This window comes from Syngnathus leptorhynchus, chromosome 22 (assembly GCF_054491065.1).
Source record: "Syngnathus leptorhynchus isolate UIUO chromosome 22, UIUO_Slep, whole genome shotgun sequence".
Classification (NCBI taxonomy): domain Eukaryota; kingdom Metazoa; phylum Chordata; class Actinopteri; order Syngnathiformes; family Syngnathidae; genus Syngnathus; species Syngnathus leptorhynchus.
Window position 1 is genome coordinate 889,129 of NC_141216.1, and position 25,872 is coordinate 915,000.

Below are 25,872 nucleotides of genomic sequence, written 5' to 3' on the forward strand. Positions count from 1 at the left end.
CCTCACACTAAAACTCGTGCGTTTCTGTGACCACCAAAAGACGACACATTCTTCCGGGTTGCCCAGTTTTAAAGAAACACAATATGAATATTAAAGCATGCAAAACATTGTGTGATGATTGGTCGATGGTCATCTCCTCCCCGTCGAGGTGTCATCACTGTGGTCAGGAGTTGGGGGTTTTCCTCTCGAAGCCCAACCACCTGGACGTGGTATTGTTCTTTGATCACCGACCTCGAGGTGTTATCGTCTGGTACTCTGTTGGAATAATCTCGGGGGAAGCCTTGGCCTGCCAGATCAGGAGGCCTTATCTTTATGAGTTTACGACTCTCCTTTAAACTAAATGCTTTCTATTTGGTTCAAGGAATGTCTTTTGATCCTTGTCAGCCTTATGTTTCCTTCCTGTCCTTATGTTACTTTTGTGTTTGTTTTGTAAGAAGTCTTCAATGACAATGAGCAGAGCTTCTTTGCATAGGCGAAATGTTCTTTGTCAGTTTAAAGGGACTTCATTCCTTTTAGTTAACTGTAGCTTTGATTCATAGATTGTAGATGATCAAAATTGGTTATATACAGTTTGAAGAAGTCACATTAAAGTTATCCCATATTTACTCAATGTTCGTTTAAGGAACTGTATATCAGTTACCTTACATTTACTTAATATGTGCTGAAAGGTTTAAGTAAGGTTAGATATTATTATTATTATGTGTTGTGTTAGTTTACTAAGAAGTTAAACTTAGCAGGAGTCGGCCACCTGTGGAGAGGACAACTGGTTGGGGGAAGAAAGCAGACTCTGCACTCCCAATGTGGGGGTCGAGAAGATCAATTCACACTACACTACATTCCTTTTCTAATCAGCGTTACTACAGCCACTATCTCCCTTCCTGGGCCTGTTCCATAACTCATAGAAGAAACAAGTTCATGCAGTGTGCCTGCACATTCCTCACCCCCACCAATCCACACAAGCACTCCAATACTAGATATTATATTGATATGATTATATGTTTAACACAACCTTGAAAAATATGTTTGCTAACTGCTGAAAGCACATTTCCCTTTAACATGTTTTCTTGAAGTAAATATTCTGCCGAAAAAGAAAGTGATGTTTTGTGTCCAAAACATCCAGAAAAATGATATTTTGTTTCTTTCACAGACCAGGTGCTGTGGCTTTTTCAAAAGTTTCCATTGAATTCACACCCTGAAACTCCAGACCACAATTATTTAAAGGTACGCCTTGCCTCTTTTTGACAGGTTGTTCTATAATTGTCACATTATTTGGGTATTGCCTTAACGCTGAGTCATCCCGTGGTGACAGCCGTAAATAAACAAAACATTGTTCATATTCTGATCCAACTTGTCGATTCGAAATTGGTGAATGTTTACCGTGAAATAACACCCAAACATTAGAGATTTACATTTACAAACCTTTCTTGTTCTGAATGTGGTTGGGTGGTTTTTTTTTTTTTTTTTACAACTGCATTAAGGTGTTAATTTTTACAACTGCTTTCATTGTTGAATGTGTTTTTCCACTTGACAGAACTAATCAAGATGGAGACTGTTTTTGAAAATATTGTGGCCTTGGTGAAGCAGCACCAAGGAGGGATCCCCGTAAAGAAACTTAGCCTGTACTACCAGAAGACATACCATTGTAACCTAGCAATATCCGACCTGGGCTTTAAGTCCAATGCTGCTCTGTTAGCTACTTTGAAAGACGACTTGTTCGTAGAGAAACAACGTGTGTTTCACAAGGACTACAAGTGCGATAACGGAGCTGCAGGAACAAGTGCTAGTGCTGCGGCTTGTGCACAAGCCACCGAACGAAAGAAGGAAAGAAAGAAGGTCAAGAGTGCAAAAAATGTAGTGGCCATGATGACAGAATATCCAGAAGGGCTTCTTCTGGAGAATTTGTCAACAGACTACAGACTGAAATACAACACAAAGCTGAAATGGAGCTCTTTGGGCTTCACTTCTGTCGCTGCCCTGGTAGCAACTTTAGACAATGATGTAGTCATGATTGGGGACCGGGTGATCCACAAGATGTATCAGGCTCAAGATCCACTCGGAGCTGCGGGGACACATTCAGAAAGCTCGTCACCAGCTCAGTCCGTTCCTGATAAATCTCCTCCCACTGGATCCAAGCTCACCGATGAATCGGACCGACAGCACCTACACAAGAAGATTGTAGAGGTGAGTCGATACGCTGAGGGAATGTTGCTACTCGCGGTGTTTTTCGCTGTTATGGTGCAGGATTCTTCCAATCCAAATCGAAATCAGTATCAACCAAAAGCCAGAACATTTTATGTCTGAGAATGTTTTCAAATGAGGCCATTCCACCCCTGGACTGCACTCCCCAGAATGTTTCTTGGAAAGATTGTTGATTTGTTTCAGGTAGCTGATCAATATCAGCTGACTAAACCATCCATGAATTTGCTGGAAGTTTGCTATTTTCATCATTTTGGCGAAAAGCTTCCGGTTCAACTGTACCTGTCCATGTATGAGTCTTTGGAATCATCTTCTCTCAAGAACCTGCCTCTCCCACCTGGTACTGGAACTGCTGGTACACACGTGTGTGGTTTGCCACTTTTTTAGTCAACCCTTGTTTGTCTTTTCCTCAGCATTACAGCAAGCAGCTGGAGCCAGTACAAGCAAAGCCAGTGATGCAACTCGGGGAGAGTTCAGCGCTCCTGTTTTTAGAAAAGCCTTTCATGCTCAGTTGAGAGAAGTACATCAAGATAATATGAGTGGTCTAGAAGCGATGGAGAATGAAGGTAAAAAGTATACCAATTTAGATCCAGACGTACTCAGCAGTCTGATGGAGGATGTGAGACGAGAACTTGCAGGAGAAGGAGAGCTGGTCACCAAAGAGAAGGTGAGATGCAAACCACAAGACGTACGTTCAAACACTTGCTTGTGAAACTGTGAGAGCAAAGAATCATTAGCAACGGGTGTCAATGAAACTGTCCGTGAAGCGACATTGCAACAAAGTCAAAACAAACACCCATTCCATGGAGTGGGGGGAAATTGTGTCATATTGTCTGTCAATGTGCTGTTCTTCCCCATCTCAGGTGATGTCAAGGACATGCATGTTAATGCAACTTAAATCAAAAAAGATAAATCCACAGAATATTCAGGCCCTGAACGACCTTCATTACTTGGAGAAAGAGATCTCGACGTACATTCAGGTTCGCAGCCAGTCCTAAAAGGACTGAACTTTGCCACGCCATCCTTTGTTGTTGACGTGGTCTTCTTTGTCTGTCAGTCGGCTGAAGCGGCGGCATCCGTCTGCACCTTGTATGAGCTGGGGCAGGCTTTGGCTGCTCTAAAGAACAAGAAACGCTACGAAGAGCTGAACCTGGGACCCCTTTGCAAACTCCCCATCATCCACCGCATGTTCAAGATGAACAGTAACACCAAGGACGATGATATCCCCCAGATTGAGACAGTTGACATTTTAAAGGTCTATTTGGTTGTCATGAGATTCGTTTGGATGACTCGCCCTTATTTTTGCTCATTCTACCTGTTTTCTCCTTTCTAGCACCTTCGCAATTACAGGAGAAATTTGAGCCAGCCCAAAGTAGACCTGGCTGAGTTTATGAAGTATCTCAGTGACCATTATAACTGTGAGTCTCCTTACCAACTGGGCATCAGGATAACCAGTCTTGGCTTGTCCATATCGGTAAGCTCCTTCGACATTTTATTTGGGAATTGACTTGTAGTCCTTGAAATGAATCCAAAACAAATGTCTCTGTCTCCTTCAGTCATTAAATAAAGTCAGTCGTTGTGAGCACAGCATAATGGACCAAATTAAAGAAACCATTCAGAAAGAACTGGAAGAGGACACCCGGGAACATCTCATGAAGCTGAAGAGGGCTGTTCTGGATCCTGTAAAAGGCACATGCTCCATCTTTCCTGGGAACCTGGACCTCAGAAAGAAATATGCTTCCTTGACAGCAGCAGAAGTGGTGCTGGCAGTCTTCACAAATGCAGAAAAGCTCTTCAGTTCTCCAGTGCTAAAGGTAGCTGAGCGCTCTTCACAAGTGTGTGAAACTGGTTCATTCGCTTCATTTCCAGTACACTTGGGGACGGCTAATCTAGCTAATGCTATCGCTCGCTCGGTTGATTGAAAATGTTAACCAACAGCTATAAACAACAAACATAAATACAAATGTTTGTTGGTATGTTCCCTGTTCCATCCAATCAAAGGGGTTCTTCATTTTCATCATTTGCCTGGCACGGCACAAATGTGCGCCGCATTTGCTTTCTGACTAATAATTGAAACCAAGAGATGCATTGACGCTTTCCGAGAGGCACCAGAAGGAAGGACTCAGGGTCGGTCGACTGATATCATCGCCGGCGTGTTCCCAAAACAACCGTTCAGTTATCTGGACTTTCTCCTGGAGCTGATGCTGCCAGAACACTTCCCCTTCTTCACCTTTCCCACTCTCCACGTTGACTCAGTGGCGGACTTTTTGAGTTCTAGTCGTCGAGATGCCAACCGTATACAGTATGGTTGGGAATATCCAGCGTAAACATATACACAAACGTACCCTGAACACGAGCAAACTTGGAGACCCAGAAATGATTTTGTATGCAATGAGCAGGTGTACCACATATTTACCTATTTCATTGTTTCCAGGCAAATATCCGGAAATTCCTAACGCAAGTGTCAGGTGACAAGCTGGCAACATCTCTCTTTCAATTGGCAGTTTGTGGTGGCTCGCTAGCTATTCCACAGGACCAGGAGGCCAAGAAAGAAACTCCTCCAAGCTCTGGAAAAAAAGATCCAATGGAAGACAGACGCGCCACAAGCAATCCCAGTGAAGGTATGGAGTCAAGATGTATTTTCTGCTCCATACGTACGTCGCAACTAAGTCGCAATGCCTTTTTTTAGCCAAAGTGAAGCAGTACCTAAAAGAGAGCCTCTCCTCGATGAACTCAGCCATCCAATTGGCTGATATTGCCATCTTAGAGAGGAATTTGACCAAACACTTCCAGGTCAAAGACTTTCCGTCCTTGGGTCAAGGCAGCTTCCTGGGGTTCTTGGTGAAACACATTCAGGTATCAAGTGTGGATTTAAATGCTGACGCTTATGCTTGAATATTGAAAAAGATGGCTTTTGTCTCAAATGCAGCTCCTGCAGGACGTGCTTGGTTCAACTTTGATTCTGAGAAGTCATGGCGTGAACTGTCAAAGCAGTTTTTTCAGACCCACCAAACAAGACATATTTGAGTTCATCAAACAGTGTGGGCAAAATACTTCTGGTGGTCAAGATGAAGTGAGTTGACGTCTAACAAATCAATCGATAGAGCTCCTTTCTCGGCCAAACATTTGAAGGTTACAAATGGCTTTCATCGGAAGGCACAAATTACAGACTGTTTTTCCTTTTTCTCTCAAAGTCTTGGAAATGTTTTTCAGTCAAACATTTCGGCGAACGAAACTTTGTTTATTGGGAAACAATGGCACTCGTGTACTTATTTGGCCACAGATTGCGATTGTAAACCGACTCGAAACGATCAACGATGATGACGACGTGGTTCTCCTCTGAATGTTCACAGCTGTCCCACGTGGAGTTGGCGTTGCAATCCCACTATGGAGTGCAGGACAGTCGGGACTTGGGCTACGGCTCGCTACAGACACTGGTCAGACTCGTCCAGCGTCAGAAAGACCTAGCCGGAGGAGGAGTGAGCCAAGTCTTTTACGAGTCCACAATGTTCGCCAGGCATGGCATTTTAAGGTTGGGTCTCTGTCGTGTCAACAATTGGCGTTGATCCAAACCGCACCGTGCGTGCCGCAGACAAGCAAACGTTTTCTCTCCGCTTCTCACCAGTGCCAAAAGTCAGTGTGAAGCTGTGGGGCGGCTTGGGGAGATGTCAAAGGTCCAGGCATTGGCCACTTTGCATTCTTGTCCTCTGTTGGAGGATTTGAATGAATGGAGTCAATGGGAGCTCATATTTCAACCTTTCCATGGCTCTCTCAAAGATTTTATTGAAAGAAATGCAGGTGGGTATTTGTACAGTGGAATCTTGTTTGTTTCTCGAAGCGATGGTGATATCTTCCATTTCGATCGATAACAGAAAATACAGACTTGGCAGCGTTGGAGGTGACACCGTGTCTGCTGCTGAGGATCACCCCAGACACAGGAGACAAGTATTTCTCCAATGCCGCCATGACCCTTGACCCGGTGGGAACAGCTGGCCACCTCGTGTCCATTATTGTAGCTGATGGGATCACAAATGCTCCCACGGCCCTCTTAGCTAATCATATTCAGAGTTCCCTGGCCGCGGCTGTGGCTAAAGAAGGTAGCAGAGCAATGGTTTGAAAATGCAGCCATGTTACATATTGCTAACATTTTTGCTTTGGTGTCTAGATCTTTCTCGAGCTGAAGAGGACATGTCATGTTACAGCACAGTGGCTAGTTTCCTTTTGGAATGTTTGGTTCGAATTCCAAATCGAATCTGTCAGGCTGTTTTGCAGCAGGTTAGTGGCTTTTCATTGCACAATTACAAGGGAGGATCTGGATGGACTACCGGGCTATCTTGACCAAAACAAAAGTTGACTCAAACTCCTCGCTAAGCCGGTGGCTTTTAGTGAACAACGAGGTTACTGTGCTTCCAGTTACAAAAAAGAACGGGAGACTGCACTGATGAATAACACGCGTTTGATGAAAAGGTATCACGGCTCATAAATGAATGTGACCTTCAGGTGTTTTTAGAGCCTTTGTCCAAAGTCTTGGGCCAAACAAAGTCCAAAGTGGTCCTCATCACTGCGGCCCATTCCAACCCAAGGCACATCAACTGTTTGCATCGACTGGGAATCCTCCTGGGCATCACAGAGTGGCTGAAGGACTACCAAAAAAAGCTGACATCATCAAAGCCATATGGTGCCTTCTACACAGGTCAACCCAAAATCCAAACCCGGGTAAATGCTATTGTCATGAATGCAATCTTTTTTCAAAGTTATCATTCATTGGATGTGCTATTTGTGACTTCAGTGGAATGCGGCGGATTCTGAGTGCACTAGTCTGTCAGGTGTGAACACGAGTGAAAATGGCGGCCTTGAAGACAATGCCACAGACAGCAGTCATCTCAACCCCAGCCTTCAAAAAGGTCAACTACAATTGACAGAGAACAAATCTAAACTCATTGAATATGGCAAATATGACGATTTGAATCGGCTTTAGGTAATGGCGCACAAGGAGACGAGCCAGTGGAGGAAGAATTATCCAAAGAAGAGCTTTTGGCTTCTCTGTCAGACGATGAAATGTCAAACAAAAGCGGCGAGGTCCAAGGTCTTTTTGTCGATCGGCCACAAATTCTGGATTCCAACAAAGAGGAGAAGGCAACCTCTCGATCGGAACCTGCTTTCGATGCCCACAGAAACATCATTGAGAAGATAAGGTGTGTGCTCAGGTTTTTTTGCTTTTGTTTGTAGCACAATCTAAAATGTGTTTATTCTCTTGTTTTTCCGACAGAAAAGACAGATTTGGTATTGGTGTGGAGCTCTCAGCTGAAGGTCAGAACCTCATGCAGGTGCAGCAGAACCTAGTCGGCAGAAGTTTGGACCGCCTCTCCACCGAGCTCTACAGCAAAGACACACATTTTGTTTTGGAACTCATACAGGTCTTTATACTCTTGAACACACTTTGGAAAGGATAATAAATATAATAAAGAGGAAGCCACTATTTGACGTGCACCTGTTTCCAGAATGCAGATGACAACAGTTACCCACCAGAGCCCGATGCTATACCAGCACTGGCTTTTGTGATTGAGAAGGACTGCATCACCGTTCTCAACAATGAGACTGGCTTCCAGGAGGCAAATATAAAGGCCATATGTGATGTGGGTCAAAGTACCAAGGGCAAACATAAATATGGATACATAGGTAGGTTTTATACCATTTTGGGGACGATCACCCATTGTTGAAAAAACAAGATGTGGGATTTGAATACAAAAGATTTCTTTATGAACCAACGCTAACTTGATTTTTAGTAACAATGTAGCTCAATTAGAGGCAGGGCCGTCATTTTTCACCTACGCTACATATAGCAACACGCCTTTTCTAATTTGAAGGACAAAAATGGAATTTCGATATTTGCTCCTAATATACTAGTCATGATTATCATTCCAAATCCACAATTATTAGAGGACCTGGTGCAAGCGCAAGTAAGCCGACCATCTTGTGGTAACTACTGTATTTCCAATCCTTTTGATCTGTGCAGGACAAAAGGGTATTGGCTTTAAGTCAGTATTCAAAGTCACAGACCGTCCAGAGATTCACTCCAACGGCTTCCATTTATTTTTCGACAAGAAATGCGGCCCCATAGGATACATCCTCCCTCACTGGATTGATGATGACAGGCCTTTGGAGCCACAATTAAATGAGCCATTTCCTCACAGGTCTGATTGATATGTTTGCCAGCCTACTACCATTTTTTTCGACTCAAGACGTAAACAGAGAGTAGCTCATCCGCTGCCAGCCCAGTTCAAATGGAAGTTTGACAAAGCCGTTGAATCATTTCAATGCGTGGATCTGCCAGGGATCAGCAATTCTAAATTGGGGTGCAAAAGTCGAGCAAATGTCTTCAAGCGCTAATGAACCTCTCTTTGATTTCTTAGCAGCTGGACAACCAAGATCCGCCTTCCTCTACGCTCCGAGTGCCATCAAACCCGAAACCTGTTCCATGACGTGCACCCTTCCCTGCTGCTGTTTCTGCACCGACTACGTTCGATTACCATCTACAATCAGGTATATTTTGATGAATCTCATTTGTTTTGCTTGCGTGCTTCAATCTAACCAGGTTTTGGGGTTTTTCCCCCGACGTGCTTTTTCCTCTCCAGCAGGCCGAGAGCCGCGTTGTAACAATGACTCGAAAAGACCTGAATCATAATGTGCTGGAGGTGGAGCACTCCGATGGCACTGAGCGCTGGCTAGTCGTCAAAACGACACTGCGGCCCACGATGGTGAGTCGCACACACTCAGAAAGTCAGATGCAGAAGGAAATGGGGGCATCATTTTCAGAATTCCTTCATGTAACAAAAATATAAACTTAAATGAAATGTAATATTTATTTTGGGCTTCATTTACTTCGTGTGAGCAGTTTCTCTTTGAGCCAATTTATGGTGCACTGTTTTCCAATTGGCATATTGTTATGAGTGTTTGTTTTTTTTCCCCCCTATAGCTTAAAGAGAATGTGGAAACGACCGAGCTTGCCCTCGCCTTCCAACTTGACTGCGACAACTCTGGAAGTGACATGATAGGCCAACCGCAGAAACAGCCCGTCTTTGCCTACCTGCCTCTTCGCAGCTTTGGATTCCGCTTCATCGTACAAGGTTGTGTGTGTGTGTGTGTGTGTGTGTGTGTGTGTGTGTGTGTGTGTGTGTGTGTGTGTGTGTGTGTGTTTTGTTTTTTTCATCCTTTGTTGTGATGATTGATACGACTTTATTATCGTCTTTGTAATATGAGTGTAACTTTGACAGAAATGTTCCAATTTACTGCCTTTTGAAATTAACTTCAGGTCTATTTGTGTAGTTAACAAGTTCAATACGTTCATCTTCCACAATATGAAATCTTTGGAGTTCATTTGAGTCCCATTCAATGATAAATGTTTCTTCTACATGATGACATCATCATCTAAAGGATCATCGCTTTGTGTTTCATAGGACAGCCAGACTAAACATCATAATGTGTTTTCAATTTCCTGTACACATGTAAGCATGTATGTTGAGCACTATGTATGCAGTCAATAGGCTAACACATGATGCATTCTCTTGGAAAATGTTCATTTTTAAAATCTTTTTAGTTGTGAATATCTGGGTTCAAATGGACCCCAGTGATAACACACACAAACAAATCTTGTATGATACTCAAGTGTACCAGCAAGGGTCAGCAATGCCGATCATTACAGTACAAAGTAGATTTCTTTTTAAACCTGGATGGGCTCCAAGATGGTTGACCACATTTCAGTAACATTCAAATTGTAAATTGCATTAGAAATAAATGTGCAACCTTAAAACAATAGCATAAATGCAACTTTATGGAAGACACACAAATTTAGATCATGGCAAAAAAAAGTCTGACGTAGAATACACTCGTGAGAGAGCTAGATGGAAAAATAATCAAGGACCAAAAACCATAGTAAATAGATAGAAGGCTGGAGATCTAAAACAAAATTGCCTTTTTTACAATCATGGCTCCAAATCAATAATTATAATGTTCCTTCTGTGTTTTTTTCCCTCTATTTAGGCGACTTTGACATCCCTTCTTCTCGAGAGGACGTGGACAGCGACAGCTCATGGAACCAGTGGCTCCGATCTGAGATACCACAACTCTTCCTTCAAGCCATGAAAGTCTTCAGTGTAAGCCATCTAGTGACCTTTGACTTGAATGTCAAATTCGGATAGATCACATGCTAGAGAAAGAATGTGCAGACTTCCATATTTTTATGCAGTTTTCTTTTTATTCTTGAAAGGATCACCCAGAGTTCACAGGCCTTGGGGGTCTCTGCCAGTTCCTGCAGTTTATTCCCCTGCCTGATGAGGTGATGGACTTTTTTAAACCCGTCGCCAATCAGATAATCCAGTTGCTCAAGGGCAAGGCCTTCCTGCCTACACTCAGCTCAGGTATTACTCGCACCTGCTCGGTTTAAAACATCACGGTGTACAAATGCAACCGGAATAAAATGAAGAAAAATTCATTTAAAAAAATAAATCCTAATCATTTAAAAAAAAAAAAAACCTTGTATTCTGCTTGTACACTGGAATATGGGGGATGGCATCTTTGTCATTGCCATGACAACCACACATCTCTTAATTTGATCATCTAAAGCTCAGATGTTATTTACGTGATTTAAGTTGTTAATAATAAGCGCCGATGCCGTCATCAAGTCGTTTGGACTTATATTGAGGTCCAATTATATATCGGAGCAAGGTTCTGATTGAAGATGTTTTACAAACAAACATTCATTAGAGATTTTTGTTTGTAAGCTGATGATTTCTTTTCCAGACGGTCAGGTTGTGTACAAGCTACCGTCCCAAATAGCGGTGTGTAAGGATGCTGTGATTCGCAAGGTTATCAACCAAGATGAGCTGGAAAAGCATCTGTTGCTATCATATCTGCATCCCAGTCTAAAGCCTGCACCACCTGCCTCTCTTCTTTCCCACCTGGGAGTTCGGAATTTGAAGGGCTCTGATGTTACCACGGTAACCACAGCCATGGCCAAGGAGCTGATGAAAGAAGACACTATCCACACAGGTGAATAGACAATTCAATCCCCCTAAAAAAAGTGATCTTACCTTATATTATGTTGGCCTATAATGATTAGTGTGAAATAATGGACATCTGGATTGCCGAATCCTATATTGCTGATTTGATGATAAATATTTGCGCCTGTTCATCCTAAAATCATTTTTTCTTTGTTTTACTCCTACTCATGGCTGGCTGCTCTGTTCTGTAACCTTCCTTATGCGCTTTAAGAGCTGTCTACCCAAATTATTTTCAGAGTTTCTTTGCACAAAATCGGATCATTCTTTCTCTTCTAGATGCTGGCCTCCGGCAGTTGGCCAGACTACTTGTTTGTAACTACAGGGCTGTGGAACATGGCTATGGAGACGGGGACTTCATTTTGCAGATTCTTCGGACTCTACCCATAATTCCTCTTGCCGATGGACGTGTGGTGGCACTCGATGGAGAGAGCGTTTTCTTCCCAGTGGAAGAAAGCAAGACAAAGAAAACGAAAGCCCAAACTGGTAATTGATTGATTTGTCAAATCAAAGTCAAAAGTCAAAGTCCGCTTTATTGTCAATTTCTTCACATGCCAGGCACACAAAGAGATCGAGATTACGTTTCCCACCGTCCCACAGTGACTAGACAGTACACAACACTCACATCAAATAGCACAAAGAGTAAAAACGAACAGACAAGAGCAACGAATAAGTAATAAGCAAATAACCCAAATAATAAACAATAAATAAATAAATAAATAAATAAATAAATAAATAAATAGACAAATAAGAGCAGCAAAATGGAGCAAGCGCGCTAACAGCAGACAGCCAGATCATAGCGCAAAAGAACAGGACGTCATGTAGCGGAGGGGGGAGGGAATTCAGGATCCGGACAGCTTGGAGCACGAAGCTGTCCCTGAGTCTGGTGGTGCGGGAGCGCAGGCATCTGTATCTCCTCCTAGAGGGCAGAAGTACAAACAAAGAGTGAGCGGGGTGACTCTCATCACACACAATCGCAGCCGCTTTGCGGGTGAGACGGGAGGCGTAAACTTCCTTCAGGGAGGAGAGTAGAGCCCCGATGATTTTACTCGCAGTGGTCACTATGCGCTGCAGGGCCTTCATGTTGTACTCAGAGCAGCCACCACCCCACACAGCGATGCAGCTGGAGAGGACGCTCTCAATGGTGCCACGGTAGAATGTGGTCATGACGGCGGGAGGAGCACTTGCCCGCCTGAGTTTCCGCAGAAAGTACAGGCGGCGCTGAGCCTTCTTCGCCAGTGGCGCAGTGTTGGTGGTCCAGGAGAGGTCCTCACCGATGTGCACCCCCAGGAATCTGGTGCTACTCACTCTCTCCACCACAGCTCCGTCGACGGTCAGCGGCAGGTGGTGGGCATGACCCTTCCGGAAGTCAATGATAATCTCCTTGGTCTCGTTGACGTTCAGCAGAAGGTTGTTGTCCCTGCACCAAGCGGCCAAAAGGTCGACCTCCGATCTGTAGTGAGTCTCGTCGCCACCGGTGATCAGACCCACCACAGTCGTGTCGTCGGCATATTTCAGCACGTGGTTGCTGCTGTAGGTCGCAGTGCAGTCAAGTTTGCAAATGAGACGCTGTGGAACAATGGTGTTGAATGCAGAACTGAAGTCCACAAACAGCAATCTCACATACGAGTCCCTGTTCTCCAGGTGGGTGAGGGCAGAGTGGAGGGCAGAGCAGATTGCATCCTCAGAGGACCGATTGGGTCGGAAGGCAAACTGGAAGGGGTCCACGGTGGGAGGAAGAACAGATCTGACGTGCGCCAAGACAAGCCTCTCAAAGCACTTCATGACGATGGGGGTCAGTGCCACAGGGCGGTAGTCATTGAAGCAGGAGGGAGCAGGATTTTTCGGCACAGGTATGATGGTGGCAGCCTTGAAGCAAGACGGGACGACGGCCTGCCGCAGGGAAATGTTAAAGATGTCCGTGAAGACATCCATCAGCTCCTCAGCGCAGTCCTTCAGCGCGCGTCCCGGGATGTTGTCCGGGCCCGCCGCCTTACGGGTGTTGATAGCAGCAAGCGTCCTCCTCACGCTAACGGCAGAGAGGCACAGAGGCTGCTCGTCCGGATGGGGAGGGGTCTTCAGCGGGCAAGTGTTGTTCTGAGCGTCGAAGCGAGCAAAGAAGCGGTTCAGTTTGTTGAGCAGAGGGACGTCGCCCTCACAGCTCTGCGGCGCGGGCTTGTAGTCCGTGATTGTCTGTATGCCTCGCCACAGGCTCCGAGCATCCTTGCTGTCTTTGAAGTGAGCAGTAATCTTGGAAGAGAACGCCTTTTTCGCATCCTTGATGCCCCGGGACAGTTTCGCCCTTGCTGTTCTCACGCTCGCTGCATCCCCAGCCCTGTAGGCTTTGTCTCTGGCCCTCAGGGGCCCAAGGACAGCCCCTGTCAGCCATGGCTTCCAGTTAGCCCTTAGCCCAAATGTACCTTATCCTGATTTCATGCATCAAGCATTTCTTACCACAGTACGTGTACAAAAGTCAGATATGAGTCTGTCGAAGTGTAAATCCAGCCGTCAGCACCTTTGCATATTGTGTGACAGTGCATCATGTATCAAATCGATGTGTGCCTTGCACAAAAGGGAAAAGCTGTCGGAATTTAGGTTTGTTTTCATCTCAGGTTTCTATTTTCAATTTACCTGAAAGGTTGATGTTGACAGTAAAGAGGATTTATGAGTCATCACATTAACCTTTGCTGGTGGAAGTGCAGGTTTTCAAATCCTTTACCTCACCCTCAAAATAGCAAGAGTGAAGAATACTGGTTGAGTTTTGCGTCATGCAGATTATGTTTAGAAAGGCGAGCATGACTCAGACGAACTCTCCTGCATTCTTATGTATTTCTTATGAGTCACAAGCATCACGGAGGAGTCGCATTTGGCTCGGCATCAGTAAAGGGACACCTTTGGTTTTAACCGAGCATTTAATTGCCAGGCCGTGCTTGGAGATAGTTTTCCCCCTCAATTTATCAACTCAACATTGAAGGATATAGCAATAGGCATGGAATGATGATGTGAGTGAAGTTTCGTTTCCAGGTCAGCGAGTCAGCTTTGAGGGGGAAGTCAAGTGTACAAAGTTGTATGTGATAGCAGAGAGACCGCGGAGTGAATCACTGTGCACTCTTTTCAAATATTCAGCAGGACAGAGGCAAAGTGCCAGTCTTGGAATGTAGGCCACTGGCAGGCAGGCATGGGCAAATGCAACTTATTTAGGTGTACATAGTCAAATATATTTCACCACCGGCATGAATGAGTGGGCATTCTTTTGATTCTTAGAATGAAAAGGTATCGCATTTGTGCGCTCAGGTCGGGAGTGGCTCACTGTTCCATTTAATTTTCCCTCTATTTTCTCATTCCATTTTGATTCCTTATTATCCTGGTGGTAAACCAAATGAAAGCTACAGTCACCTTTTTTTTGAACCGCCCACAGCACATTTGTCCGAATTGTACAAGGATGTCAACATAGTTCACCCGTCTCTGATGAATTGCGTGGAAGCATTGGAAAGTCAGCAAGTGCAGGAGCTGCTGAGAAGACTTGGAGTTCATCAACTTGAGCCGCAGGAGCTGCTCGAGAAGCACATCTACCCTGTGTTGCAAAACGAGAAATGGAAGGTAGATCTTTTAGATGGTTCTTCGAGTTGAGAGACTAGCGACTTTTTAAACAAGCTTATTTTATTATTATTATTCTCATTTTCTCATCTTTCTCCCTTAATCTCCCTTTTTTTTTTTACCCAACCCATAGTCAAAGCCAGAGGCGGTGATTGTGAGTTACCTGATTTTCATCAAGCAGCACTGCATCTCTCGCCAGGAATATGCAGACATTGCAGTGCCAGTGCTCACCAACAAGGGTCTGCTGTGCCCTGCACAGAGCAGGGTACACTTCTCAGAAGCATATGGCAACATGGACCTGTCAAAGACACTTCCTGGTAAGTTACATTGATGGCTCCAATCTTAGAAGAACTACAGTCCTGGGACACCATACAAATAATCTTGACGTTAACAATTCAGTTGTCGAGGTTTCGCTCGAAGGCAAACTTGACTTTGACATCTGTGCTCTAATGGCATCATACAGTATTGTCTCTATTTTTCCATTCTGATCCTCGGCGATGACATTTCCGTGACTTCCATCCATCGACCAGGTTACGACTGGGTCCTGCTGAGTCCCAAGTACTTGCAGGCAGACAATGATCTGGCAGGTTGGAGACAACTGTTCGCCAGACTGGGTGTCAGTGACGGTCTCATCATCCGAAAAGAGAAACAGACGCTCACATCCAAAGAACTGGTGAGGACGCTATTGCTCAACTTTCACCTCATAGTTTCGTCATCAGTCTCGAGTCATGATCTAAATCTATGCTCACAATAACTAGCTTAGCATCAGCTATTTTGTACATGATGACAGAGGTACACTCAAACTCCAGCTGTTTCTGAGAGTGAGCAGAAAGAGCACGTCAGCAGGTTGTAATTCCAGATGGCTGTTTTAGCTCGTGCTGCAAATATCAAATTCCAATTGGAGCTTTATTGAGACACTTTGTGTTTGTGGCTTGCACTGAACTTCCAGAGCTCCAGTCCATGGTCAGCGGAAAGCGCAATGTGGCACCAAACTCCCGGAGAGAACTGTGTAATTGACGACTACCCGTGCGAGGAGTTTCATGCCCTGGCCACAGCCCAACTGACTGCTTCCTGCCTCCTGGAACAGAGAAAGGCTTTGCTAAATCTGCTGGCGACCAACTGGAACACAGGGTAATATTGTCCCACCCATGCATTCACTTGAGTCTTTTGAAAAGGTGCTTTGAAAACAATGGATCTGTCAGGACTCTGGAAACATGCAATGACTTGCATTCATTCACTGATCAATCAATGGGCTCTTTTTTTTTTTTTTTTTCAAGCATAAATAAAAACGTCATTGCACATTTGACTACAGATGGATGCCCCAAGCTCCAGAGTCATCTGATCACATAGTTATGCGAGTGTCAACATTATTGAATCTGACTTGACCAATATGCTTTGTTGAAATACTTTGTTTTTTTTCCTCCCAAATTCATTTGAAAATGAATCATAAGAATCAGTCCAACATTGACAGGAATTGTCATTCCAGGCATCACTACTCGCAGTATCTCACCGCTCAGGTGATTGACAGCGATGCTCGGCCGATCGGAACAACCAACTCTTCCTTCTACCACTACCTGTGTCGTCTCCACTGGATGCCAGCCTTTCGTCCGCAGGAAGGTGAAAAGACAGAGCGTACGTACCTCTGTCCAAACGCAGTCTACTTGAATGCACCTGAAATTACCGACCTGCTTGGGACACACGTCTATTACGTGAACATGAATTCCAGCGAGTTCACCAGAGCCCTGGGTAAGAAACCGTGTTTTGACAAATCAAGATATTTGAGCCCAATTCAGTGGCTGCATCCTTTGTGCCTCTTTTAGGAATCAGACAAAATGTATCAGTGGATGAGCTGATTAGCTATCTGAAGGGGTGGTGTATCAAAGCCGTGGCAGATCAACAAGCGTCCCTGGATGATGTGCCAGAGGGGGCAAATTTTACATCCACAATTGAGCACATCCACAACATCTACTCCTACCTACACACAAACTGTCCCCAGAGCAGCCTACAGGAACTCTTCCAGCATAACCCCGCTGTATTCATACAGCTGGAGTACCGCAGGTACTCGATATCACCGCCAGCATCAATCGATTGTTTGAATCCACTCATCCAATTTTGTCTTTCCGCACGCGAAGTAGTGGCTGGTGTTCAGGACGCTTCTACCACTTGAGGGAGGTGTGCTGGAGTGACCCCACTCACATGTTCCAGCGCTACAGATCGCTCGTGCATGGACGGGAAAGCAACATTGAGGAGCCCAATGTCTTGGCTCCTTTTTACAGCAAACTCGAAGGCATGAAAGACTTCTTTATCAGAGTAAGCTACAAACTGTAACAAAGAGTTGCCACTCGCATGATTCATTGTCCTCCGATTGGAATGAGAAATGATTGGATATTATTTAAAGTTGAAACTCTCCTTCATATGAAAAAAAACACAGTTATCAAATACATCGAGCTATTGGGGGTGTTCAAAGAAAGGTGCCAGTCATACTTGATATTTTGAATTTGACCAGCTCCTGAATGTGGATGGCAGTCCCAACATGAGGCAATATGTAGCTCTTTTGGAAATCATCGCTTCATCGTCTCCCATTCCAACTGCTGAAGTGCTTCAGGATGTGTCAGTGCTCTACGCCACACTTGGTAAGAGCAGAATTTCTTCTTCTTCATTTAATAATCATTTCTTTTGAACCAATAATCATGTCTCTCCTCATTTCTGACAGCTGGCAAGTGTAAAATCCAAGTGTCTGGCGAACATGAGGACACGCCTCAGTACAAACACGATCTCAGTTACGCCTCCACTTTGAAAGGTGAGCGCAAAACGGGGGCCTATTTATTTTTATTCTTTTAAACTTTGCAGGTCAAAAAAAAGATGCAATGTAAATTGACACCAGATTGGCTGGTATCTCTTTCCTTTAGGTATGGTGTCAGACAAAAGAGTCTTCCCCACCAAAGATATGAACTGGGTGAGCCTGGCACGTAAACCCATGATAGCTGACAGTAAAGAACTGGAGAAGATCTTTAAAACCCGTAAGGAAGTCTGCCTCCTCAATCTGCCGCCAGCAGAGAAGAAGACCTGGCAAAGGAAAAATACTGCCTTCTCTGGTATGCTGCCAATTCTGACAACAAGTATTTCAGCTACTGTCGAGTAATTGATATTTCAAACGAAGGAAACCAGGACAAAATAATTGCTTGTTTACTTGAAAGCTAACCTTGAAGTCAGCCAAAGAAAATCTTTTTAAACCCCAAAAATATGATGCAACGACATGACCTTTTTTGTTTTATGCCAGGGAGGACAGCGCCAGGCGAGCCAGCCATTCCCACCTTCAACGAGAACGACAGAATGAGATTCATGAACATCTGCGGTATTCGTCTGCTATCTCAGTGTGTCAAAACGGAGTCCCTCACTGAGAGCTGGAGGCCTTGCGCACCCATGCAGGCCATGGTGCGATCACTGATCCCCCATGTCCAGAAGTTCCTCTACCACCATGAGGATCTGGCGTCTCTTTATGCAGAACTGATTGAAGACAACATCGCAGAAAAGATCAAGCTCCTCAAATTTGCACAAGTCCGTCAGACAAATATTTGAATTGTTATTGTCTTGTGTGGGGCTGGCTTGGGACTTTTTTTCATTTATGACTATTCACAGGTGGGGAAACTGTATCTCTGCTACCAGCTGGATTTGGATGAGCAGGAGGATGCTGTGGTGGAGATGACAGATGTCATTTGTCTGTTGAAGGATAAGAAGGAATTGTGCATCCAAAAAGACCATCTCGCAGCCAAGCTGGACATCTGCAGGTTTGCGTGTGATGCGCTTCACGACATGCAAGCTAGAAAAACACCTCTTAAAATACCCTGTATTTGTTTTAGGGAGCTGGTGAAACTGTTCTGCACAGATAGCGGCCACAGGAAAGAGCTGATGAATTTCCTGAGTGGCCTGATTGCGTCCCTCAGTGTAAGCGATAGGTGACCAGTCAGTCATCCATATTCAGGGGAAAGAGACTCACACTCTTTCTGCTTGTCATTCTCGCTCTTCTCTGGCGCACACCACCGCAGCGAGAACTATTGAGAGATTCCCCTCGAGGGAGGCCCCTTTGCATGACTTGCTGCCATTCCCATGAGTACGACGCAGTAGCTAGCAAGTGTGGCAAAATGAGCCATTAATCATTGGCGTTCCACGTCCGCATAATGGGATTTTCAAGTTAAATGCCGCGGTGACATGGATAGCCGAGAGTTTCTTTTGGAGTCGGAATGAGTCACGTCATTCGATGCTCTTCAGACTAGCTGGTATTTGTGGTTCTCCCAACCATATTGATTGAAAATGACAAATAAACACATCCAGTTTTCTATCCCACAATGAATTCAACTAACACTCAATATATTCTAACCAACATAGGATCCAGCTGCCCTGAAGAGGTTCTTGATGAAAGAGGACATCCGAGAATTGCCCAGTGAGGAGCCGCAATGGGAAGTCCCAGAGCCTCCTCGGCCAGAGGTGACCCTGGAACAAGGTAAGGATGCACCTTTCATATCGTGTAGCACTAGAGAGGAGCTTGTCAAGCCACTCACTTTTAACGAACGATCGATCATAAAGAAAATTCTATTTAAGAAGAGCCTCATAGGCTAATGCTAATATAGCAACAGACATGACATTTGAACACAAATGCTGCATCAACACATGTAGACATGCAGACAAGACTGTTTCGTTATATAGGTCAGAACTTCATCCATCCATCCATCCATTTTCTGAACCGCTTTGTCCCCACGGGGGTCGCGGGCGTGCTGGAGCCTATTGTCTTTAAAATATCACATTTCTATTTTTTGTCCCCCGACTCAAATGAGCACTTCAAATAGGACTTGAATTTTCTCAAATATCAATGGTGCGCATTATGTAAGGATGGTGAATCCAAAAATAGACCTTTTCATTGAGCGATTTATAATCGGGTACATTTCTATCTCAAGGCACCCTTGTACTTCATTTTTTCCCTGAGCATCAATTTATGATATCGGCTAATTTTAGTAGGTGTTCAAAATGTGTTTCTTGATGCGACGCAGTGGAATCGTGTGAGATGACTTGCACGTAACTTTTGCACAGGAACTGGAGCATGAAATCAAATTGTGAGAAAGCACGGCTCATTTTTCTGAGCTTGTGTCAGTCAGCCAACTCTTACGTCTGCAGTTGTCTGCATCATCCCATATCTGTGGAGCTATTTTCAGTCACACATGAATATGACTCAAAAGAGCAGCTGTCCTCAAAGACCTGAAAGAGAGGACACACACACACACACACACACAGCAAAATGAGTACTAAAAACAAATTCTTCTTTGCAGCAATATCAAGATGTCCTACTTTGCCGTCAGCGCCGCCACCTCGCCCTGAACAAGAAGGAGAAGTTACATTAATTTCCTGGCCTCCGCGCGCATCTATTGTCAATACAGGAAGCCATCGCTCAGGTGTGCAGGGATTCGTGTTCATTGGCATTGTGCAGAAAAGCACATACTCCCTTTCTTTTTTTTGCAACAGCAGCCCGTGGCGACGAAGCCGCAGTGGAAGCCGTTTTGAAGATGTGGCCACCTCCTGCCCCGCCCAAAGACAGAGACCCGGAAAAAGACGTCTCTGCCGACCACGTTGTTCCGCAGAAATGTGACAACAGAAACCACGAGGGTGATGAAGCATTCGGGGCCACCGGCAGCAAACCGGCAGAGCAACCGGGACCTCGGAGAACTACGAGCCAGCCCAATACTTGTGCTCCTACTGCTGCTGCCGGCAAAACACAACCTCCAGGTTATACTTGCAGCCCAAACCTTGATTTAGCAAAGGCAGACATTTTGAAAATAACTGTTGAATTAGATTTCGTCTCAAAAACATGTTGGTATTTATTGGAATCCATTTTAGAGACGCACAACCGCCAACGAATGAAAAAAAGATTTGGTCCAGAGTTGCCATCTGCCTCAACCGATGGGAGGATAGAAATAGCTGACAATAGTCTACATCCGTGTTAACGATATTATTAAGTGTGTCGGAAGTTTCAATGGGAAGGAATTAAGTTTCTATAACCACATCAAAACCTTCTGGTCTTTCTTGTCAGGCCGTCATCAACCCAGCGAAACATCGCCATCTGGCCACACACACAACGGAGGAGAGGAGTCTAGAGAGAAGAACCTCACCGATCCCGAACCAGCTCCGAGCGCTCCATCCGCAGAGCCCGTCGAGGCGGCGGGCCAGCAATCCGCTCCCGACAGCCTGTATGTCCTCAAACGTCCATGGTCGCTCCGTCCAGAGTCTTTCCAGTGATCCTCTATATCTGTGTTCTCCTCTAGTGTTGTGCCAGAGGCAGTAGTGCTGCCCAGCGTATTCAAAGACACACAAGAAACCAGCGGGAGACCTCCTTTGAATCTGATTTTTCCCATGTGGGACAAACGCCGGGCCCCACACGTCATACTCGAAGACTTGGACGTCAGCTGCCAGAGACCCTCCACTGTCAGTACTTTTCTTTTTGAATGTGTTTGTTTTCATACGCTGACTTGGTGTCAAATACCTGAACACAAATGATGAAGCAACACACGTAAATAGAAAATACCTGCCGATTCACCTTTACACAGAATTTTTGGCCACGTGGGAAATATTTTGGGAGGGCGAGCAAACTGCCGATGATAGATCTCACGTGGCGCTTTCTCATTGAATGGCGCCGATCTCGTCTAGGTGGTGATCTCTGACGAACGGGACTTGAAAGCCATCGGCGAATGGGGGGAACTACTGGTCCACTCCTTCCTTTGCCACTGGAGAGACAGCGCCGAGCCGCTTCGGCCCACACGGGTGGTCTGGTGCAACCAGACCGGCGAGAGCGGTCAGCCGTACGACTTTGAGCTGACCTTCGGGCCGGCGGGCCAGGAGGAGGACAGCGTCACTGAGTCCGACGTGCTGTACGTGGAGGTGAAGGCCACCAAGAAGAAAGACAAGTCGTTCATTGTGCTCTCGGCCAACGAGCTGCAGTTTGCGCTGACGAAAAAAGAACGTTACCACATCTACCGTGTGTACAACGCCGGAGATGCTCAGAACGTGCGTCTGTGTCGCATTCAGAACTTGGCACAACATCTTCACACCAAGAAGCTGGAACTCTTTCTCTTTGTGTGAGTGAAGAAATTATTTTTATTTGCCTCTCTTACTGCATTGATTTCAACTTTTCTTCTTTGTATTTGAAATTTTAATCTGATGTGTTCTTTTATGAATGTTTCTATTCCCTTTTCCACATTGTAGCAAATTTGTATCATTTGATGTGATAGAGCGAGCGCATTGATGTTTTCGCCCAATTCTGATGTCACTTTTTAATGTGGACACCTTTATGGATAAAGTCATTTCCCTGTTCCTGCAAAGTGTCCTGTTTTTTTTTTTCTTTCTTCCAATGGGGTAGGCAATTCCAGTCCCGGAGGGAGGGCCAGCGGGCCGGTGCAGTGTCCTGCATGTTTTCTAGGTGTCACACCTGATTCAAATAATCAGGATTGTTATCCAGCTCCTGCAGACCTTGCTCATTCTTGTGCGGTGTGACGAGAGTCCAACTGACAGATGAAGTGATTTTCGCCGAGTGCAAAGAGAACTGACGTGTTCTTTGCAGGTGTTCCTTTTCTCCGGCAATGACACTGTCCAGGGAATGAGTCAGATTGGAACCCTCTGGCCTCTCCTGAACTCAAGGGAAAAGCTTGAATCATTGAGATGTTGCACATTGCTGTCAAATGTTTGTCATTGAAGCTTCATGTTTTGTGCTAATAGCAACAATGAATGTGGATCTGTCACTCACCCCTGCCTGCATTTGTGGCCACCATTGCATTACCACATCAGGTCAAAGCACTGTGGTGCCGAATGATCCAAGCTCTGACAATAAAAGAAAAAGATTTACAGCACGGTGGCAGCGTTCTTCTGTACGGAGACAGCCAGCACCCGCGGCTGCCCGGTGGAGCCTCGCTGGCATTTGCTAGCCTTCAGACCAAGGGGCGGGGCTTCTTCTCTGCTTTCTCCAATCAGGTGGCTGGCCTCTCCTCCTAACCCGCCTGCCTCCATCCTCTCCTCCCCTCCCCTCCCCTCCTGGAGCGATGCGGAGACAATAGGACACCACAGGAAGGGAAGGCTGCCGTGGATGCTCACCGTCCGTCCCACCCAGCTGCTCGGTAGCCGTGGACATCCAGTCGGACTTGGCCTTTTCCCCGGGGGCCTTACCTGGTTCTAGCATGCGCCGTCCGCTTTGCTTTGCAGCCGCTTGGACGCACGTCCAGGGCGGACTCCGCAGCCCCGTTCTGAGCATCTCTTCAATGGTGAGCATTTTTTTACATTCCTCAATAAGGTTGCATCGGCCTGTTTACGTGACAGATTCTACAATGACTAGATTGAATCCGACTATCAAAGGCATCGGCGAGCGGACGTAAACGTACAAAGATCTTTTCTTCTTTTGTCATTGAGATGAAGCCCTCCATCCCCCTGAATGGGGTGGGTGGGGGGCGTTAGCCAGGTGCCTGCAGCGTTCATTGTGTGTGTGTGTTTGTCTGTCTGTGTCATTCAGCTCTGATTCCTCTGAGTCAGTGCAGTCTGAGGACACACTGCAGGTGGGGAGGTGGGTGAATGAATGAATGAATGAATGAATGAATGAATGAATGCTGAGAAGGAACAAGTCGCAAAATGGCATCTGTTCAACTCACCTTAGATGCTCTCGTCTGTGTAGGATTTCCAAAAAGTGGGATATTAAAAAGCACATCCACTGACTCCAGCATGATGAGTCATTGCTCACATAGAGGGACACAAACACAAAAGGCAAGAGGATGCCGGCGGGCGGGCAAAAATACACACAGATGTCTTCATGATGTGCTTTTGTGGAGCTGTGATGATAAGCGCTTCGATGACAAACACACACACGCACTTGGATGATGAACGTTGACTGCTGCGTTATTGACACTAGTGTAGGCACTGCTTTAATGTTTTTACGCATCATTTCTAAATAATAGTAAATAAATAGAATCCAAGTTTTTCATGTCACAAGCTATTGCTTTGTCAATTTGGTTTTGCTTTGGGTTGCTAAGTCCCACCATGCCAGGATGAAGAGTTTTCATGGTTTCCACATCAACACAATATGGACACACGTTGTCCCTTTCTTGACGTTGAGTGTTGGGCATTCAAACACTTTTAATTCCAAAAGATTCCACAAGAATGATGAGGATAGAAAACAAACAGCTGGTTTTAGTGTCCACATTCATTGTGTGCGCGTGGAACAAGGTCAGTTTCATGGAAAAAGGCTTTAGGAGACTAAAGATGGCGTTGCTTTAAATGTTAGAGGATTGGATGTTGGGCCGGGCTGGGCTGGGGGACCTGGCTCCATTTATACAAAGAGCTCGAGGTCCAGAGGTTTGAGCAAGCTGAGGCCACACAGCTTTGTCTGTTATTCCGTCGATCAAGGAGACACATCCGTATACCTTACTGCCATTGTAGTGACCTTGTTTCTTGGATGAGCGATTCATTTCACCTTAATGTCCCTGCATGACCAGCACACAACACAACACAACACATGCACATGCACACGTGGTGCAGCAGCATGCTTCCTGCAATGCTACAGTAAGCACTTTCAATCCCGGACAGGAACAAATGGCCTTTTCTCTTTTTACAACCCTCTGCCTTCCTTCGAATGTGCACTTTTATTTTGGAGAAAGAGAGAGACATTCTCCCTGCGTGGCCATTTCTCACCCAAAGTGACGCATTGTCAGTACCTGCTGCGTCATGCCTATGAACATCACACTGAAAGGTAACAACTCCACAGCCATGGATGGCTTTTTTCTGATTCAATAATCACCATGTGTATTGTAAGGCTTTAAAAAGACTAGGGAAGCCTTCAATCAATGACCAAAAAAAAAAAAAAAGATCATGTCAGAATTTTTTCGCAAAGAAAAAAAAGACCGTAAGGCTTTTTTGTTACCTTACTGTGTGATTGCAGCTGTTCTTCTCCTTGTCAGTGTGGATTAGAGGGAAGGATGAGAGAATTTCCACTGCTCTATGAATTATGACTGTTCTCTTGTGCAATTGTTTAGTTGACAGTTACGCTGCAGATAGAATCCATGTAGTGGACTCAATTCATATCATCCTAAAAGTGCAATGATGCAATTTCACAGGAAATGTTGTCATCTTCCATGAATCTCCATCACGATATGGTCTTTTGACTTCCTTATTTACTGCTTATGTTTCTCCAGTAACGTCAAGGTCGTAGCCGCCGCCGCTGTCGAACCGCCTCGGCATCCATTCCTCACTCCGTCAGCATCGCCCTAAGCCGCAGTCATGAGTTCTTCTCCGTTGACGTCACGAGCTAACGTGGACATCCTGGATGAGCTGCAGCTGATCGCAGCCCAGAACCTAGAAAAGTTGGAAGTCAACAAATACTACGAAATAATCCGAGAGTTGGGCAAGGGCACCTATGGCAAGGTGGACCTAGTCATCCACAAAATCAGAGGTGAGGAACTCAGTTGAACACAGAACATTTCATTCAAAAGTGGAAGAGCAGTCACAATAGAACGTGATTCTCCTCCAAATAAAAACCGTTGCTCGTTTTCTCGCCTCCAAGGAACAAAAATGGCCCTGAAGTTCTTGAAGAAGAAAACGACCAAGCTGAAGTCGTTCCTGCGGGAGTACAGCATCTCGCTCTACTTGTCTCCTTGCCCTTTCATCATCAACATGTTTGGCATCGCATTTGAGACGGACGAGTACTACGTGTTTGCGCAGGAGTACGCGCTAGCAGGGGACCTCTTTGACATCATCCCTCCGCAGGTACGACATGGAATCCATCCAATCAAATGAGAAGAGAACATGTGCTCGACCTCAGCCGTGTTTTCCGCGCCTTCCTTTAGGTGGGTCTCCCCGAAGCAGTGGCAAAGCGCTGCGTCCACCAAGTGGCCATTGCTTTGGACTACATGCACTGTAAGAAGCTGGTGCACAGGGACATCAAACCTGAAAACATTCTCATTTTTGACCGGGAGTGCCGCAAAGTCAAGCTGTCTGACTTCGG

The 25,872-nt window shown here is 45.3% G+C and overlaps 2 protein-coding genes and 1 long non-coding RNA gene across 13 annotated transcripts in view; 2 read left to right on the forward strand and 1 right to left on the reverse strand.

The window, feature by feature from the left end:
* The window catches only part of LOC147039090 (uncharacterized), a 39,976-nt gene extending 17,763 nt beyond the window's left edge, over nt 1-22,213 (forward strand). Inside the window, exons 3-49 of one of the 10 annotated variants that reach the window (XM_085903248.1) lie at nt 1,148-1,221; nt 1,532-2,181; nt 2,383-2,536; nt 2,610-2,863; nt 3,060-3,176; nt 3,254-3,451; nt 3,530-3,670; nt 3,753-4,010; nt 4,631-4,817; nt 4,886-5,052; nt 5,126-5,269; nt 5,550-5,728; nt 5,822-5,994; nt 6,069-6,293; nt 6,362-6,471; nt 6,697-6,912; nt 6,986-7,100; nt 7,175-7,391; nt 7,466-7,613; nt 7,698-7,875; nt 8,213-8,390; nt 8,610-8,739; nt 8,832-8,954; nt 9,173-9,323; nt 10,237-10,349; nt 10,463-10,613; nt 10,996-11,244; nt 11,532-11,738; nt 14,671-14,852; nt 14,983-15,166; nt 15,380-15,522; nt 15,799-15,980; nt 16,336-16,595; nt 16,670-16,907; nt 16,982-17,159; nt 17,356-17,482; nt 17,563-17,649; nt 17,759-17,944; nt 18,130-18,407; nt 18,489-18,637; nt 18,710-18,794; nt 19,236-19,350; nt 20,171-20,293; nt 20,367-20,624; nt 20,929-21,085; nt 21,161-21,320; nt 21,543-22,213. In XM_085903248.1, the coding sequence (XP_085759374.1) occupies nt 1,543-2,181; nt 2,383-2,536; nt 2,610-2,863; nt 3,060-3,176; nt 3,254-3,451; nt 3,530-3,670; nt 3,753-4,010; nt 4,631-4,817; nt 4,886-5,052; nt 5,126-5,269; nt 5,550-5,728; nt 5,822-5,994; nt 6,069-6,293; nt 6,362-6,471; nt 6,697-6,912; nt 6,986-7,100; nt 7,175-7,391; nt 7,466-7,613; nt 7,698-7,875; nt 8,213-8,390; nt 8,610-8,739; nt 8,832-8,954; nt 9,173-9,323; nt 10,237-10,349; nt 10,463-10,613; nt 10,996-11,244; nt 11,532-11,738; nt 14,671-14,852; nt 14,983-15,166; nt 15,380-15,522; nt 15,799-15,980; nt 16,336-16,595; nt 16,670-16,907; nt 16,982-17,159; nt 17,356-17,482; nt 17,563-17,649; nt 17,759-17,944; nt 18,130-18,407; nt 18,489-18,637; nt 18,710-18,794; nt 19,236-19,350; nt 20,171-20,293; nt 20,367-20,624; nt 20,929-21,085; nt 21,161-21,320; nt 21,543-21,974 (8,646 nt within the window). In that variant the 5' untranslated portion in view covers nt 1,148-1,221; nt 1,532-1,542 and the 3' untranslated portion in view covers nt 21,975-22,213. The other 9 variants (XM_085903249.1, XM_085903245.1, XM_085903251.1 and 6 more) reach the window with 9 other exon arrangements.
* LOC147039091 (uncharacterized) lies at nt 20,720-22,828 on the reverse strand. Its single transcript, XR_015063271.1, has 3 exons — nt 22,636-22,828; nt 21,505-22,518; nt 20,720-21,378 (listed from the first exon to the last, which is right to left on the reverse strand). It is a non-coding gene; the product is annotated as an uncharacterized LOC147039091 (long non-coding RNA).
* bsk146 (brain specific kinase 146) overlaps nt 22,368-25,872 on the forward strand; it is a 4,650-nt gene continuing 1,145 nt past the window's right edge. The window contains exons 1-4 of one of the 2 annotated variants that reach the window (XM_085903255.1): nt 22,368-23,146; nt 25,064-25,320; nt 25,432-25,634; nt 25,715-25,872. The exon at nt 25,715-25,872 is cut by the window's right edge and continues 34 nt beyond it. In XM_085903255.1, coding sequence (XP_085759381.1) covers nt 25,149-25,320; nt 25,432-25,634; nt 25,715-25,872 — 533 coding nt within the window. In that variant the 5' untranslated portion in view covers nt 22,368-23,146; nt 25,064-25,148. Of the gene's footprint in view, nt 25,321-25,431; nt 25,635-25,714 lie in introns of both variants that reach the window. The other variant, XM_085903256.1, reaches the window with a different exon arrangement.